This window comes from Coccinella septempunctata, chromosome 3 (assembly GCF_907165205.1).
Source record: "Coccinella septempunctata chromosome 3, icCocSept1.1, whole genome shotgun sequence".
Taxonomy (NCBI): domain Eukaryota; kingdom Metazoa; phylum Arthropoda; class Insecta; order Coleoptera; family Coccinellidae; genus Coccinella; species Coccinella septempunctata.
The window spans coordinates 41,555,726-41,573,415 of record NC_058191.1 but is presented as its reverse complement, the minus strand read 5'-3'; the positions used below and the strand labels follow the sequence as shown (position 1 = coordinate 41,573,415).

The following is a 17,690-nucleotide window of genomic DNA, read 5'->3' as shown; positions in this document are numbered from 1 at the left end:
AATGTTGATAGCTTATTTTTAGAGGGCGAAAAAGACCTAGGTGTTTGTAGTCCAATTTCTCGACACCCTGTGTGTTATTTCGGGAAATTTGTAGAGTTTACTCTCAGTTCATAACAAGGACCATCCTTTTTGAAATGTTTCTGTTTTTATTTCACCCTGATATCTTGATTTATTTTGAAGATTCACACATTTAAACAAATGTCTACCAGGCCCTTTGCTTCCTAATTCTCCTATGACCCATACCTTCTCCACATGGCCTCATGCTAATGTATGTATAGCAAGAGGAAGATGTGTTAGATCTGTGATGATCTCCATTGCAGAGTAATCACTCAACAATCTATAATCCTACTTAGACTGGCACAGTAAGACAACCAACCAATGCCAAACAAACGCCTACATGCCCAGAGAAAGATACAATTTCCAAAATTCGAATTTCGGGAGAAATTTCATACGGTTGTCGACGCAGTAGTTAGCGGCGGACGAAGAAGCTGTAGAATTCTCGCGCATCCACCTCCAATCGTTCGGATCTCATCTGGCGTCAAGTTTAACGGTCCTCTCTCGTGCACTTTATTACTTGTCGCTCAATACGAAACAACTTCAGGAACCGTTAATGTTATTGGGTCATTGCCAGTCCATTATTCGATGGCCTTACGCAAACGAAAGTCAATCGACTCCGAAACGGGCGTAAATATTGGCAAGAGGAATCGGGTCACTCGTAAAAATCGGCACACACTCTGATATTCGGGAAAACTGGCCGGGAAATCTTCAGGGAAAAATAACGCGACTTTGGCTTTGTCGTAAATGTCGCCAACGACTACAGGTCGCGACTGAAAGAGTTCAGAAATTGTAGGTCGATAGTACGATATGTTCAAGGTTACAGCCACAACAATAAAACTAACTGTAGATGGAAAAGTGATACATATTCTGAAGGAGCAACTCTTCTAGTTAAAAATCTGAAAATTTTATCAAGCTCGATGAAGCCGTTCGGTTTTTTTTATTCAAGTGATTCCATCATTTTGGAAATGTTTCTCTCAATAAACATAACCGTAGATGGAAATGTGATACATATTCTGAAAGAGCAACTCGTCTAGTAATACGACTGAGAATTTCATCCATCTGGGCGCAACCGTTCGGTCTTGACGGATTCTCAAGTGAAATTTGCAATTTTTGAAAAATGCCATTTCCAAGATGAAAATCTGAACGAAGGAAGACATAGGCTCTCGAAATTGCTCGCAATAGATTCCGCGTGTTCGAAAACCTATATTTTCATATCAAAATTTCAAATATCTGGCCCTGTTTAGGAGAAAATATATTTTTTTGTTTTTCCACTTTTCATTTTCGAGTTGACTTCGAAGAGCTCTCTGGAGTGCAATTCTCTATTGAATCATCAACTGTTTGGTTTTCCAGAATCTTCGGAATTCTATGCATTCCATATCCTAGGATAGTAATGGAACATCCTGATTTTCAGACAGAGTTGCAAATAGGTCATTTTAGGGGGGGGCCTAACCCCTTGCTTATTTTTGACCTAAAAAATCGAGATTTTCAAAATCAATTTGGTGTTTTCTGGCTAGTACCCGACAGAAAATGAAAGGGTATTCAGAAGCATGTGGCATTTACGCCCTTCTATCATAAGAAAGTTGCCACACCACACAACCCATTCCAGAATTAACGATAAAAAATTAAAAATAGGAAAGTACAGAAGGGGAATAGGTGATTCTTACACGCACTTCCAAATTATTTGAACTTTTTGTAAAATAAAAATTGTGTTTATATTTCCTCGTATAATGCGCCGTTTTCGAGTTTTAAAAATTAAAAAATATCTGTGATATATGGAAAATTGGCTACTTTGGCTGAATATAACTCTGTTTGAAAGATCCACAGATGTGTTGTGTCACAGATTCAGCTAGTTATTCTGAAGGCTATTTTGTTTTTCCAGGGATGGCACTGCTCATTATGAAAACTTAAAAGGGTTATATCTTTTTATCAGGGCCGAATTAGAAAAAATGGTATACGAAAAAATTGTTTCTTTTGACCTCAAGATCCTATTGTTAAAATATTTGTACCAGTCGAAGACTCACCCTGTATACACCGTTTCGATGCAACCTCGCATTTCATCCGCGAATAGAACCGATTTTGAGGGCGATTGCTCAATCGGTCAATTAGCCTCGAAAGTGAACTCTGCCTTATGGTCGACTCTCTCCGTCGTGCACGATCTATCCATAGAATTCGATTTATGACATTTCAAAACATTACAATACAAAAATTGGTTTTGAAGGCTTATTATTCCATAGATGAATTTATGACTGACACCAATTTGAGCTACTCTCATTGAATCTATGTAATGTCATTTGTATTTAACCTGTCTTTTTTATATGTACTAATATATGTATTCGTTTATTTATTTATTTTTCTTTCATAGAACTTTTATGTACTTTCGTATATTCATTATTGTTCTATTTATGTATATGCATATATGACTTGTCCTATACACATCAATGTTTGTGTCTTTTGGATCAATAAATGCTATTTCTATTTCTATTTCTAATACGGTCACCCGCACACAATGACAATTAGGTCTTATGAACGGTATTGAAAATTCAACAGCTGCTAGAGATATCGCCTTGAATGCCGAATATCAACGTGAAACACCCGTTGTATAAGAGGTATGCATGAATTAGGCGAAAAACGTTCGAACAATGGTAAATATGTCGAAAAATTCGTGATGAATATTCTTGGACGTTCCAAAGCTTCAGAGGAGGTTTTCAGCTCGCTAGAGGTTAGGGTGATATAACCCTATTTCCTCACGAAATATTGTATTTCCGAACATAGAATCACCTCCTGCATTTGGCCGCACCCTATAGATATTTATGGTTTTGTAATCTGGAAAACATTACTCGGCTTTACTTGCTGAAGGAAATTCCCAGTTTCTTTGACCATGAGCATTAATTTCTCGCTCCTTTGAACGAAAGTAACTCAGTTGAAACTGCAGAATGTTGAAAATTGCCCTCTTACAACATCGTGCAAGTGTACGCTGAGAGAATGTCTTTATTAACTTATTTTTCCATTTCGTGCAGCTCTCTCCTTCCTCGAAATATCACGTTATAAAGAGAATCAAATTTCTCAACTTTCGGGTTAGTTATCTAGCAGAAAAATTATAGTTAATCTGAATGTGATACATATTCTGAAAGAGCAACTCTTCTAGTAATAAATCTAAGAATTTCATCCATCTCGGCACAACTGTTCGGTCTTGAAGAAGTTTTAGCTGGCCCCATCTTTTTGTGAATTTTTCGAAATTCAATTTTTTGAATGTTGATGGTGAAAGCCTTGTCAACGCTGATTATAGAACCGAAGATCTCAATCGTATCGGAGGAATATAACGAGATATTTCAAATTGAAATTTGCAATTTTTGAAAAACGCCATTTCAGCGATCAAAATCGAGATACGAATCTGTATGAATACTAAATATTTTCGAAATAATTTTTCGACACTGGAATATGTGAGGTGTGTCATGAGAACAGATGAGATGGAAAAAACTATGCTGTGTTCTACACGCAGTATTCTGCACTTATCAAACTCCCATGCCTTTGTCTTCTATGTAAGAATTATGACAGATACGATTATAAATCGACACACTTTCCTGATTTCTTCATTGTCGAACGAACGTTGCGAAAGATACTTTACAATATCATCGCTTCTTCCAGTCGTGATTTTTTTTATTCAACGATAAGTTACGAAATGTTGGCATAATAACACAACACCCACGGTATAGATTTATAAGGAGAGGATAATCATTCAATAAAAATCTCTTTAGCGGGTGTCTTCCAACGATATTTTTAGAATTTATTGAGGAATTATTGCTGCTCTCGACCTTGGCGTTAAAGTGCAGTAGCAGAATAGCTCGGTGAGGTCATCGATAATTCGTAATTGCTCGATTGATAGAAGAAAATTTATCTTGAGGATAGATAAGCGTGGAGAAATGAACTCACTTTATTGAGACTAGAGGCTCAAAAGCTCTTTCAGAATATGTATCACGTTTAGATCTGGGATGATTTTTTTGAGATATACACGAGTCGAAAAATTCCCGAAAAGATGGGTCAGTTAAAACTTCCTCAAGACCGAACGGTTGTTCCGAAATGGATGAAATTCTCAGATTAGTTACTAGAAGAGTTGCTCTTTCAGAATATGTATCACATTTAGATCTACGATAATTTTCCTGGAAGATTGATCTACTCTAAAGTTGACCTTCGATAAATTCCCAAAAAGATGGGTCAGTTAAAACTTCCTCAAGACCGAACGGTTGTTCCGAAATGGATGAAATTCTCAGATTAGGTACTAGAAGAGTTGCTCTTTCAGAATATGTATCACATTTAGATCTACGATAATTTTCCTGGAAGATACGCGATTCGAAAGTTGACCTTCGAAAAATTCCCAAAAATATGGGTCAGTTAAAACTTCCTCAAGACCGAACGGTTGTTCCGAAATGGATGAAATTCTCAGATTAGTTACTAGAAGAGTTGCTCTTTCAGAATATGTATCACATTTGGATCTACGATAATTTTCCTGGAAGATACGTTACTGGAAAGTTGACCTTCGAAAAATTCCCAAAAAGATGGGGTCAGTAAAAACTTCCTCAAGACCGAACGGTTGTTCCGAAATGGATGAAATTCTCAGATTAGTTACTAGAAGAGTTGCTCTTTCAGAATATGTATCACATTCAGATCTACTATAATTTTCCTGGAAGATACGTTACTGGAAAGTTGACCTTCGAAAAATTCCCAAAAAGATGGGTCAGTTAAAACTTCCTCAAGACCGAACGGTTGTTCCGAAATGGATGAAATTCTCAGATTAGTTACTAGAAGAGTTGCTCTTTCAGAATATGTATCACATTTAGATCTACGATAATTTTCCTGGAAGATAAGTTACTGGAAAGTTGACCTTCGAAAAATTCCCAAAAAGATGGGTCAGTTAAAACTTCCTCAAGACCGAACGGTTGTGGCGAGATGAATGAAACTCTCAGAATTTTTATCACTTTCAGATCTTCCATGATTTTTCTCTAGAAATCGTCAAGAATGTTTACACGCTCACCCGGTAGGGCAGCATCGGAAGAGGAAGCTCATTTCGTCCTCCCCATTGTCTTTCATTGCTAAACGCTCCTCTATCTCTGCTGCCATGTGCATCCCATTTGCGTACACGCCAAGATGAACAATAAATCGTTCATTTCGTAGGAAATGAAACTAGAAACTCCCAGTGGTTGCGGCAACAAGAAATTACATCATAGAGTAATGTGCGTTCTTCGCGGCAGCGCAAGAAACGTCGGAGTTGCAAGAGATCTTTTTTTTTTTAATTATTTCTCGGATGTACTCTTTATCGTTCGGTCGAGTGGTGGAGTGCTCTAGTGGATCGGTTGTTTACCCTTTTCTGGGGGTTTTTAGGGGTGTATTGATGTGACGTTTGGAAGAGACGTCGATTGAGGTCAGATGGAGGCGGGAGTTTGTGGATTTAAGGCCGTGCATAGGTTCTGGTTGATTAAGTCTATTTATGAAAAGGTAACTTGATGATTGCAATATGTGATAATTACATTTAGTCATAGAGCAAAAGAAATTTTCCAGTTTTCTTACTGTCTTCTTGAATAGTCACGCTTCAAGTTGAGGAATGAGTCGATATGAAAGGTCCTAGGGGTGTAAGCATGATAGGATTTGTAGACGCCGATGATTTTAAGAAATCTTGAAAGTTTCAGATCTCTAACTGGCTTGTTTTTTGAGAGAGGCAAATTATGTGACAATTACAGAAAAAATTCTCGGGAACTCGTTCACCAAATTTTGGATATGTTTTTAGGGAAGACGGTTTAGAGGATCCGTGAAAATGAGATTTTTATTTTTCATTTCAATTTTTAGCTAGGGATCGACAAGATCAGAAATTTAAATAAATCTTGTCTTGGCGTTTTCTTGAGATATTACATATTGTCTTAATTAACCAGTGATACCGTATATGGTGTTCCTCCGGCTAACTTTTCATTTCGTTTCGTGCTAACCAAACACAATATTTATTTGTTTTCTGAAGAACTCAAAATGACGTCACGCAGTTGCACTCTTTACCCCGTTTAGTTGAGTGAGGTTATTATTATCAAGAAAATATAGAAAGAAGGTTCAAAAGGAGATCGAAAACACACGGCTTCGTTTGGTATCTCCACAGTCCACGTCACTTTGTCATTTTGAATTATCTTCTTTTAAACTTTACCTATTATTATTATCTATCGATACGCCACTGCTTACGGACCCAGTTTTGTCAATTCAACTTGACTTTGCCACCTTCTACGTCATCACCCCTCCAATCTGCTTTGAACTGAATTGCAACTTCTTTCTGTACCTACTCTGTATTATCACAGAGAGGTAGATTTATATTACTATAAGTGACATTGATTCTTCAGTGAGCAGAACGTCTGCTGAGCCATTTGGCTCCTATTCTGAATCAGAATATTCACTAACAAACAAAGGAGAGAAAAGTTTTAGTAAAAATTTAAAATGATCTGTGATACTACTTCGAGTATTGTGAGTGAAAATGATAAAGCTGAATCTGAAACCGTAGCTGCGAAAGCAAAGCAGCAGCATTCACCAATGCAAGAGAGTGTTGGGTACTATTGGCAATACTGAAAGAAAGAAATTCTGTTATCCTTTCGAAATTGAGGTGGACACAAGTACCAACGGCGAAAATAATGAATAAACCAAAATTATACCATTAATTATCTTCATAAACATAAAAAAAGTGCATGCCTGAAAGTAAAAATTGCAAATCTAAATTCCAATTGGAGTTCCAACAAGATTACTTGTTTTCTTGAGAAAAAGTCTTGGTGGCCATTGAATGTGCATTTTTTCGAGGCGTTCTTCTATTGAGAAGAAAAATTGGGATCACTATAACAAATAGAGATTGTTTGATTTGTTATACTATTGTTAACATGATGTTTTATTGCGTTACCACTAATTCTATTTTTTTGTTCCAGGATCTCCCAAATAAATCGCATAGTACTTGTAGTGACGGTTCCCTCCTGAGTGTTGGAAGTTCAGACATAGAAGAGGTAACTACATATTTCGAAAAAAAATTTCCTTTCCTGACAAACTCTTAGCAAGACGGCCCTGGCCATATCTCCCAATTTTTCCCCATTTCATCTCCATAATTCAATTTTGGAGGTTTGAAAAATAGTCCTCTCGATGCTACGTAAAAATTCACGAAGCCTAAAAAGATTTATTGTTGTCTACACGCGATGTTAGATGAAGTTTGCGAGCGATCCATCATAGAACGCGACAAGATTCTTATCAATATTGCACATCTCATTTTCCCCATCGGATATAGATCAAACAGGCTGATGTGTAGTGCCTGGAGCAGAAATCGTATTTTCTTCTGCATCCAGACAGTGAAGAAGTGTTCAAACAGGCTTTCATGATTTATCGCAAAAGGTGAAAATAGTACACAAGTTTCGGGACATCTGAGAATGAACGACTATGAAAAAAATTCGGTGTCTTAGAGAAGAGAAGGTTCTTAGATTTTGTCGTATCTGTATTTTTAGGAATATTAAGTTTTGTTCTGCGTTCTAAGGCCCGTTTGCACCAATACCCCTTAAAACGAGTACTTAACTAAGTGTCGTTTAAAGTTAAGGGACGCTTAATTTTATTCCCAGTTGCAGGACTGTGGCTTAACAAAATCTTAAGTAAGGGGCCCTTAAGTTTTCATATCTAGTGATATTTCTGTTTTTTATTTTGGTGCAACTTCATCCTAATCCAATAAAGCCATTTCATTGGTTGGACGGTTGCCGATGATCGTTGTCATTTCATTAACCTAACTTTGTTGTCCTGTCAGTCAGTTTCAAGTAAATTATTCAATTCAAAGATTATACATTTAACTCTATAAATCTTTGATTATATAATATTATTATCAAAGAGTTAACAAATTTTTTGATAATGATTGTAAAATAAAAGGTACCTAAGTTTATATAAGTACAACACTTTCTTTGTAAGGTCTTGTGTGAATTTGTTTTACTAATGTTGAAGAGGAACTTGGACGCTCAACTTCTCAAAAGAAGAAAATAGTTTGTTGCTAACTATAATGATTTGTGACACCAAATTGAAAATTAAAAAACACTGATGGCATTACAATAAAGGCAAAAGAAGAGGCTTGGCATTCAGAAATGAATTCATTCAATTTTCAAAATCCATCAAAAATGGGGAGTTCTGTAGCCAGTTCAACAAATTATTTTAGGTTAGAATCCCGTCCTTAAATACCTAAGTGGTGATTACAGGAGCGCTTAAATTTAAGGCTAGCTTTAGCCATGTAAATGTCACTTAACGGTTGGTGCAACGTAATGCAAGCTAAGGGTTCATTTTAAGGGACACTTAACACTAAGTGCGTTTGGTGGGTCTAAGCAGCTTGATTGCTCTAGTTATAGATTGAAACTAAAAGCTTCTAAGACCACGTTTTTCTTATGTATCAACACGGATATTGTGGGTTGAATTCCGAAGGCTTATCGCTGAAAAAATTAATCGGAACGTTTTTCATCATTAAAGGGACCAGTACAGGAAATCTTTGAACTTAAGACCAGGAAACTGAAGATTGTTGTTCGGTCCAAACTGTGACTGACGCAACAGTCCCGGTAAATATTTTAATCGGCTAGAAATTCACGTGGAAGTGCAAACTTTTATGTAATTATTGCCGGTTCGACCTAATTGCCTATTGCCAGACTCTTCGTCCGTTCGGGTTATTCAGCATCTGACATAACCGAGCATTTTAATTGATAGGATAGTTTTCGATTTTCAACCGGCGGAATGTTTCTCACGGAAAAAGATCTCGATTCGCGATACGCTTTAGGAGCTCGAGAAAAGTCTCGTTGCCGGTTATGAATCGAAGGAATTGTATGCATTCCGTACGTCGGACCTGAAGATGATGTTGTAACGGCGAAACGCGTGAAATGGTTGACGAAACACGTTTCGGTGGAAAACTTGGTTTTTTTTTTAGTGGTACGTGCATCGTCTAGTCTGGCAGGCTGTTCACATGAAAAGTGTCATCGAAAGATGAAAAACGGCTATGAAAACGATATTGATACCTGGTTTCCTCATATAACGTTTGGAACCAGGTAATTATCTTGGAAACGAAATGGACGATAGTTACGACACTTTACAGGCAAGTTTTTTGTTACTGTCGTACCGTAAATTTACTCGATTTTTTTGGGACACCTTGTATATTTTTACAGATTCAAAATACCTTTTAACTTCGACTTCGCGCATACAAAGTTCGAAAATTCGAAAAACCTAGAAATGAATCTTAAAAAAGTTACGAGAATTTTTCGAAATCGTCAAAATCTTAACTTTTTCTAATAACTCTTAAACGAAGGATCGTAGGAGGCTACGCTGTTCACCATTCTTTGTTTCTCTGGAAAAGAGCAAGGAAATTTTTCATCGGTTTTGCTCTGGCTATTCTAGTTTCCCAGATCCCTTCGTTATATACCGAATTAGGGACACTCTGTACAGTAGTAAACGAAAAATTTTGGCATCAGTTGGGTTATGCGTCAATATACTAGTCTGAAAAGGTTCATAATTAGCGTCATTCTCGTTCTGATGACATTTACTACGTTCCTTGCTTCATTCCAAACATGTATAATATTTCCGTCTATGTTTTTGATGGAAGGTTTAATAGGGAATACTCCTTCTGACGAAAATGATGTATTTTTTATGAAATATCTTTGAAATAACCATTTCAACCATTTCCCAAAACAAATTATTTTAAGTACTTGAAAATGAAAAATAAAAATGGGTATTTAAAATTTAAAACGTTTCGTTTTTATTGCACAAGTTGGCAACATCGACTGAAATATTCGTTGATAATAAAGGACAACAAATACACTACCTTGATGGGATAGACAAAGATGGCTGTCTATGAAGTCTGCGACAAACGAGGAAGGTCGTAAAATTTTATGGAATTTTTATGGCCGGTTGCTGTTGAGGCTCGCCAGTGAGTACGCGTCTTATGATGGCTGTAAATCAACGCTGTTATTATATAAACAAGACATTGTTTTTGTTTTTTTTTTCTAGTAGGCGCTGTTGCCAAATCGTAAACTAGAAACGAAGCGATTTAAATTTTAAAACCCCATATATGAAGAATGATTTTGAATAGTTTCCGCGGTGCATTTGAAAAATTCATGAACGAAACTCATAATTATTCTGTTTAAACTTGCATATGCTGTGATAACCCAAATTGAGGAGAATTTCCCAGTTTACCCTCACATCTAGTTGAGTGACTGATCATTTTCCTCGATCAGAATATTTGTGTGAACGCCTCCAGGTCTAGATCTGTGATTTTCGTTTATTTATGTGAGCTATTTAAATCCATTAGAATCATTTTATTGATTTTCGTTTTCAAGAGTGTAGAATTATACTAACTATGTTCGTGTAACGAAGTGACCTTCATTTTCTTTTTTTTTTGCAGGATTTATTGATTAGTCAGATAAGGCATAGCTCTAAATCAACTTTATCGGAAAACAAACATGGTGAGTAGATTTTTCGTTTGGCAACGTTGTTGCGTTTGTGTATTTACATCAAGATAAAACGCCCGAAACCCTCTCTCGATGACTTTCTTTCGATTTAGGGAGTGCTGTTGATCGAAATTAGAAGGCTGATGATCTGTACAGCTAACGGGTCGACTAATTTAACGCTACATTGTGCTTGTCGACCGATATCAGCGTCCATGAATCATCTTTAGTCATGCATTACTATAGGAATCCACGATCATCTGCATTAGAATGGAAGCTGGTTGTTCCCCTGTAGAAATGCATGAAGTTTACTCGGTTACATCGGTCGAGAATGAATTCAAATTGTTATTTGACCATATTCAAAGCAACAATTTCGGTTATGACAGCTGACACACATTTTCAAGTAATGTCAAGTTGAAAAACTTCAAAATTATCAACATGTTAGTAACTGTCATATCTTAAATTGAGGTTAACTTCTGTTCGCAGTGGATAAGATACTGTCAAAACGGATAATTAATAAATTTTTAGGTTAGAACGCTATTAAATGCTTCTATTGTGACCTTTTCAATTTTTCTAGACTTTGACCTCAACACAACGTCCATACCACTTAACCACAGCGCGGCACACCACAGAGTTTCGGTCAAACCCAAGAAAACTCACGGGGTGCCAAGAAGAAGAAGAGGAGTTCAACAGGTAAACCAACCAAAAAACGCATATATTTTTTTTTATTTATGATAATTTTTCTCTGTTCAAGCAGTTACCCAACACACTGCCAACCACCATAGAAGTCAACGAAGATTCTTCCATAAGGAGCTCGTCTCCTGAAGCTATCGTTAAAGGTATGGTAGACTTCGAATCATTCGTAAATATCGCCCCAAAATGGCGAATTTAGGTATCCTCATGCATGGCCTTGGATCATTCGTAACATCATTATAACCACATTGATCGTAAACGTATTGCAGAAGATTAATATTCAAACCACGCTGTCACTGTTGAGAGACTTTGTAAAAATCAAAGATTTAAATTTTCATAAGAACACGCGATCCTCCTGTCATTCGTTGACATATAATTTTTGACAGACGTCAAAGGCAGTACTACCAACCAACAACAACCAAATTTTATGTCTTCATCATCATAATTTGAATTCAAAAGTCACTGTTTATAGCAGTAGTATTTCGGGATTCTGATTTATTAGCATTTTTTAATGGGTTTCATGAACCTGATTACAAGCGCGTAGCACGAGGAAATTAATGTAAACAAAAGCCCTTAGGAGGAGGAAATAAGTCATTACTGAAGGCCCCCTTTGAAAGGCTCAGATTACTTCGCGATGTTGGTGGTAGAGAGCACTTGGCGTTTTGATTGATGGTAATGTGTCGAGTTTTTATGCGGGATAAATTATCAGTTTTCGTTTTCAGAATTTTAGATACCAAAAATTCAGTAAAAGAGTCCTTTCCTGCGCCTTGCGTGTCCTTCCTCGTCATTTTTGATGAAAAATTTTTGGTCTATATTAGCAGTAATGATGATTCACTTTTATTAAAGCAGTCGGTTGGCCTTGGAAATTTGACATATTCCACGCTATACGGGACAAAAATGTGGGGTTATGACGCTTGTCAAAACTTTTTTGGGTTTTAAACCAGCGCATTGTGGATTTTCCTTGGGAAATAGATTCTTTCGAAAATATGTGATGAACATAAACAATTTTTATACAGGCAATGATGAGTTTTAAAGGGCTGTAAAAAAAATGGTAGAAGTTAGGGAAAAACGGTGTTATTTATTGAAATCAATGGGGAATTCTCCTCAATTTGGGTTATCACAGCATAAGCAAGTTCAAACTGAATAAGTATGAGTTTAATTCATGATTTTTTCAAATTCACCGCGGAAACTATTCAAAATTATCCTTCAAATATGGGGTTTTAAAATTTAAATCGCTTTGTGCAGAGTTTGAAATTTGGCAACAGCGCATGCAAGACAATGAAAAGAACAATGTCGGAGCAGCCTGTAATAAAATAACAGCTGTTGATCTACAGGCGCGTACTTACTGGCGAGCTTCAACTGCAACCGCCCATAAAAATCCCATAAAATATTACGACCTTCCTCGTTCGTCGCAGACTTCATAGACAGCCATCTTTGTCTATCTCATCAAGATAATGCATTTGTTGTCCTTTATTATCAAGGCATATTTCAGTCGATGTTGCCAGCTTGTGCAATTCTCACAAAACGCTTTAAACTTTAAATACCTATTTTTATTTTCTTTGAGAAAAGGTTGGAATGGTTATTTCAAAATGTGACGTTTCAAAGATATTTCATAAAAAATACATCATTTTCGTTAGAAGGAGTATTCCCTATTGGAAGTTTTTTTACTCGATTTTTGAAAATGATGTCTTTGTTCTCGTCTTGAACTTCCTGTTTCATCAAGTTGGCCAGCCCAAGTTTTGTGATAAAAATATCAGGCTTACTATTAGAAGCAGCTAATTTCAATTCAAAATAGCAGTTCCTGATGAAGGTATTCCACGGGAAACCGACTGCTTCGATAAAAGTGAATGGACTATTATAATACTCGCCCTTTCATTCACTAATCCATCATGTCATCTGACCGCTTTGCTTTCATTCTCATTTCAGACAACGCTATAGAGCTTTGTAACACGTCAGGAAATCATCCGGTCGCATTAACCGAAACCCAACTAAAAAGTTCTTCTCTTCCTCTCGGTCTAGTTCCGCCCGGCTCGGACGGCAGGCTGAACAGGAGCAGGTCGAACGCGGGCAGCAAGTCGCAGGACGCCCTCGAGGAGAGGGAGGAGAAGGAGGAGAAATGCGACAGGTCCTTCTTCGAGAGGCTGTTCCCGCGACGGAGCGCCAAGAAGAAAAAGGCCAAGACGGACGAGAAGAAGCAGGAAGAAAAGAAGATCAAACTGGAGGAATCTTCGACCAAACACGACGATAAGAAACAGGAAGAAAGGAGGAAGAGTGAGGACGTCAAGGGTCCCGAAGTGTTCAGACCGATCGGGGATAAATTCAGTTCGATGGAGGACAGTTTCACCCCTTCCAGTTACTCCAAACAAGCGTCGGAAGGCTCTAATCGTAGGTACGAAGCTAAGCCACGTTCGGGGCCCACTTACCGTCAAAGGGTGATCCCGGTGGACGTCCCCGACTCTCCAGGGGCTCCCAGGAAAGACGATGCGACCAAAAGCCTCCTTCCGGACATCCTGTCCACTTCCCCCCTTCACCTGGAGCTGGAGAACAAACTAAAACAAAGACTGACCCTTTCTAGTCCGCCTCAGAGTTTCGATCTTAACGCGGAGCTCAAAGACGAGGAGATCAACGCTTCCAAACCGCCGAGGTTCGTCGAGAGCAAACACGAGGAGTCCAGGTACAAGATCAAACTGGCCGGGTTGTCCTCCCTCCAGCAGAAGGTGCTGATACTGAACGAGGACGAAGGGGATTTTCACAATTTTAAGTCGCTGACCGAATTCCCCACCACGTCGCAGGCTTCGAGCGTGCTGTTGACCAAGAGTCACAGTTTCAAGAGCGCCAAATCCACGACCACGTCGCAATCTACCACCAAGACCGTGTTCGGTGGGGAAACCAAGGAGATTTCCATCGGGAAATCTTCCTCTCTCGATAGCATGAAGTTGCTGGATGGGACCGAGCAGGTTCGGAGGACGGAAAGGATGGAACACCAAAGACAGATCAGACAGCAGACGGTGGAGATCAAATGTGACGTGACTGTCAACGAGGGGGACAACCTGGACGAGGAGATAACCAGGCAGATGATGGAAACCAAGAGTATCTGCGATAATTACCGCGATAAAAGCCACATAACGATCTCCGGGCCAAGTCACACGGCTGTGGTAAACGTGAAGAACGATTCGGAGTATTTCAGTTTGATAGCCACGGAAGAGACCAAAGTCGACACGGTGGAAAAGGTCCAGAGTCCGAAAGAACACCTCGTGTCCATAACCAAGATAAACGTGCAACCGGAGACCGAGCAGTTATCGCCCAAGTCTCCCCCGGTGATCCTGGAGAGTAAATCCATACTCTCGTCCAAGAGTCCCAAGTGGCTGTCGGACCAAGCCCGATCCAGACCGGTGTTCAACTTCGAAACGGACAATAAGCGGAAATTCAGCCAGGACAACGTGGAGATTGTGGACAAAGAGGCGGAATCCCCGAAGACTCCTCCCCACATGTTCAAGAAGAACGAGAAAACGGCGAAGAAGACCTCCGTGGTCTCCTTGGCGACCCCGGACTCCCCGACCAGGGACAAATCGATCAACTCCCTCAAGTCCTCCAGCTGCGATTCCCTCGCCAGCGACCATTTCGACAGCACCGACAGGTCGTCGCAGGACAGCCTGGACCACTTGGCCGACAAGAAGGCGGACGGCGTGGTGTTGAGGAAGAAGGCGTCCCTGAAGGACGCGAGGGAGGACGAGCCGGAGCTGATGAAGGTGTTCGCGAGGAGATCGCTGAAACTGAAGGACCCGGAGAACGAGAGTCTGAGCCAGCAACTATCTGTGATGATGAAAGAGAGCTGTGATAGGACGCGCGACAGCGACAAGGAGAACCAGACGGAGTCCCCGGTGAAGGAACGGAAGAGGTCGAAGGATAACTTCGCGAAGTTGACGGAAGACGAGCCTCAGTCGGGGAAGAAACGGGCGAACAGCAAATCGGACGATGAGGACACGAAGAAACCACTGATCTTCGAGCTGGAGAAGAAGGATAAGGAACCGCTGATCGAGTCGAACGTACCGCACTCCAAGCCTATCCCGATCAGGAGAAATTCCAGATCCGAGAATCATTCCTTGGAGAACGTCGAGGTGACCCTCAGGAAACCGGCGGAGCAGAATCCGTACGTGCGTTGCGTCAGCGTGAATTCCGCCAAGAACATCGACAATTCCCAGAACATACTGAGGAAACAGTTCGTCAGCAGACGAAGGACCGATAACTGGATCACAAACATCAAAAACGAAGACGCCGACAAAGAAGCGAAAGACGTCGATGCTCCCAAAGACCAAACGGGCACAGAGCTGATCATAGAACCTAAAAACTTCAACCAGAGAAAGGCGGAATGGGAGAAGAGGGCCCAGGAGGCACAGAAGAAATCCCCTTGAGGTTATGCGTCCGAATAATGAGACAAACGTCAGTGATATTCACATCATCTCGCCCGTTTTAATAATGTGAAACGTAAGTGTTGTTTCAGATTGGTTATTTATTCTGTCGTTATTTAATTTTCGTCCATTTTCTTAACTGTACATTCTATACATCGTCTTGGCGAAATTTTATCGAATTTGTGTGTTTGATCTCTCGAATGATCTCCGGTTTTCGCTGAAGTCTCGGCGGCAAATTGAAAGATTCAGTAAGAAATTACACAGCGTAAAAATATTCACTGCGGTTCTTTACTTTCATGAATATTGAGAGTTGTTTAATTGTTTCAATTTCCAAATTTTAAATTCACTCACTCATTCGTGAACCAACTGGAACTTGTTTTTTTAGTTTCTATTCTTCATAACGAGGTATTTATAATCGTGATACATAATATTTATGAATGCTCTCAACAAAAGCCTACTTCTAAGTCTAGATAGGACTCGATTTTGTTCCATTAAGAAGAACCTAACAATTTTCAAACAGTTCTTTTTCCTTTTAACGGCACTCAAGATTCAACAGTTCTTTTGCAACTTCGGCATTTCGAGCATCAAAGAAATAAATGAAAAAAAATTCATAGCATTTTTAAAATGTTGCAAAAGTTTTGAAATCACTTCAACGAAGACTGTTTGACGGAGACGCTGAACAAATTGGTTCGTTTTTCAGGCAATTTACGTCTATTACTTTCCTATCTGTTGTTTTAAAATTCGAGTTTTTTTCTCTCTCAAATCGAATGAGCTTATTACGATTTTTCGAAAAATACCAATCTGAATCCCGTCTTTCTTCAGATCGTGATCAATTAGAGTTCGAATCCGTTTTTTATATCGTCTTTTTAATAATTTTTATGTTTCTTCTTAGTGTTTTTCGAGTAATTGTCGATTGATCGGAAGTACTCTCCGGTATTTCAACATTAATTATCCCTCTATTCCTATTATCAACAAATAATCATTGAGAACGTATAAGGTTTACTGTCTTGGAACCCAATATTGTATAACATGTAAATATATATATTTTTAGGACATCACTAGTTTATCAAAGATCAATTTTTTACATGAACTGTTGCCATGTGATTGTACCGGCATTAGTTTTTTAGGAATTGTAATATTTCAGATGAGATAGGTTGTAAGTGCCTTTTTAAACAAGAAATCGTTATAATGTACATAAAAATTAGAATTATTGATAACAATAAAAATCTATTATCGATGAATTGAGAATGCCTTGTGAGTAAAGTGAAGGGTGCTTTTACAGAAAAAATGTATTATCTTTCAATGAGTGTATATTATGAATTGTATTATTAACTATATGTTTGTTGTCCGAAACAATAAAAGATTTATATGAACACTTTTACCCCAGCTTTCAAGACTCGAGTGAAAAATGAATACCTTATAACTAAAAATACAAGAAAGATATTAACGAAAAAGGAACAGGTGAGAAAATGGTGCCGGAGTAGCGGAAGGACCCCGTGAAAGGTAAGAATTGTGACGTTTTTCGGTATTTATGGGTTGGTGAAGTTTTCTATGTACGTCTGTGTCAGCTGGAACACAACATTTTGAATATTAAGTTCATAGACCTATTGAACACCGTTTTTAATACTTCTGTGATTAAGTTCCGTTCGACCAAAGAATAATTAGTTGTAACTCTTTGGTTCAACATCGAGCGTTGGTGAAGTCTAATAAAATGTCTGAAATTCTTTCGCCGAATTATGATTGAAAATTTAGGCGCTAGTGCATGACATAGTAATTAGTGAAGTGAAAGAATAGCGGGATTGCTTGAATTTAATGCTGTTTAATTGAGAGAAAATACTGGTTGCGAGTATGTCATTATGTAGGTAAGCCATTTTCAATGTTTCGAATAACTTCGCATTTTTGGTTGAACCTAACGTTACCTAAACGTACTATAGTTAGGTTGTATTTTGGATGTATTCATCCAGGATTATTTCTGAAATATCTTACCTCATTTTCAGTATAGTATCTGTATTCATTACATTTTCTCAATTCTCGCTGCTACTACAACTTGTAATATTTCAGTTTTGCTATATCT

General features: G+C 38.5%; 1 protein-coding gene across 7 annotated transcripts in view; it reads left to right on the top strand.

Moving 5' to 3' along the window:
- LOC123310542 overlaps nucleotides 1-15,759 on the top strand; it is a 69,578-nt gene extending 53,819 nt beyond the window's left edge. For 4 of the 7 annotated variants that reach the window (XM_044894049.1, XM_044894051.1, XM_044894055.1 and 1 more), the window contains 5 exons: nucleotides 6,999-7,073; nucleotides 10,472-10,532; nucleotides 11,092-11,207; nucleotides 11,269-11,353; nucleotides 13,134-15,759. In XM_044894049.1, coding sequence (XP_044749984.1) covers nucleotides 6,999-7,073; nucleotides 10,472-10,532; nucleotides 11,092-11,207; nucleotides 11,269-11,353; nucleotides 13,134-15,619 — 2,823 coding nt within the window. In that variant the 3' untranslated portion in view covers nucleotides 15,620-15,759. The remainder of the gene's footprint in view (nucleotides 1-6,998; nucleotides 7,074-10,471; nucleotides 10,533-11,091; nucleotides 11,208-11,268; nucleotides 11,354-13,133) is intronic. The other 3 variants (XM_044894050.1, XM_044894052.1, XM_044894053.1) reach the window with 3 other exon arrangements.
- Nucleotides 15,760-17,690: the final 1,931 nt, after the last annotated feature.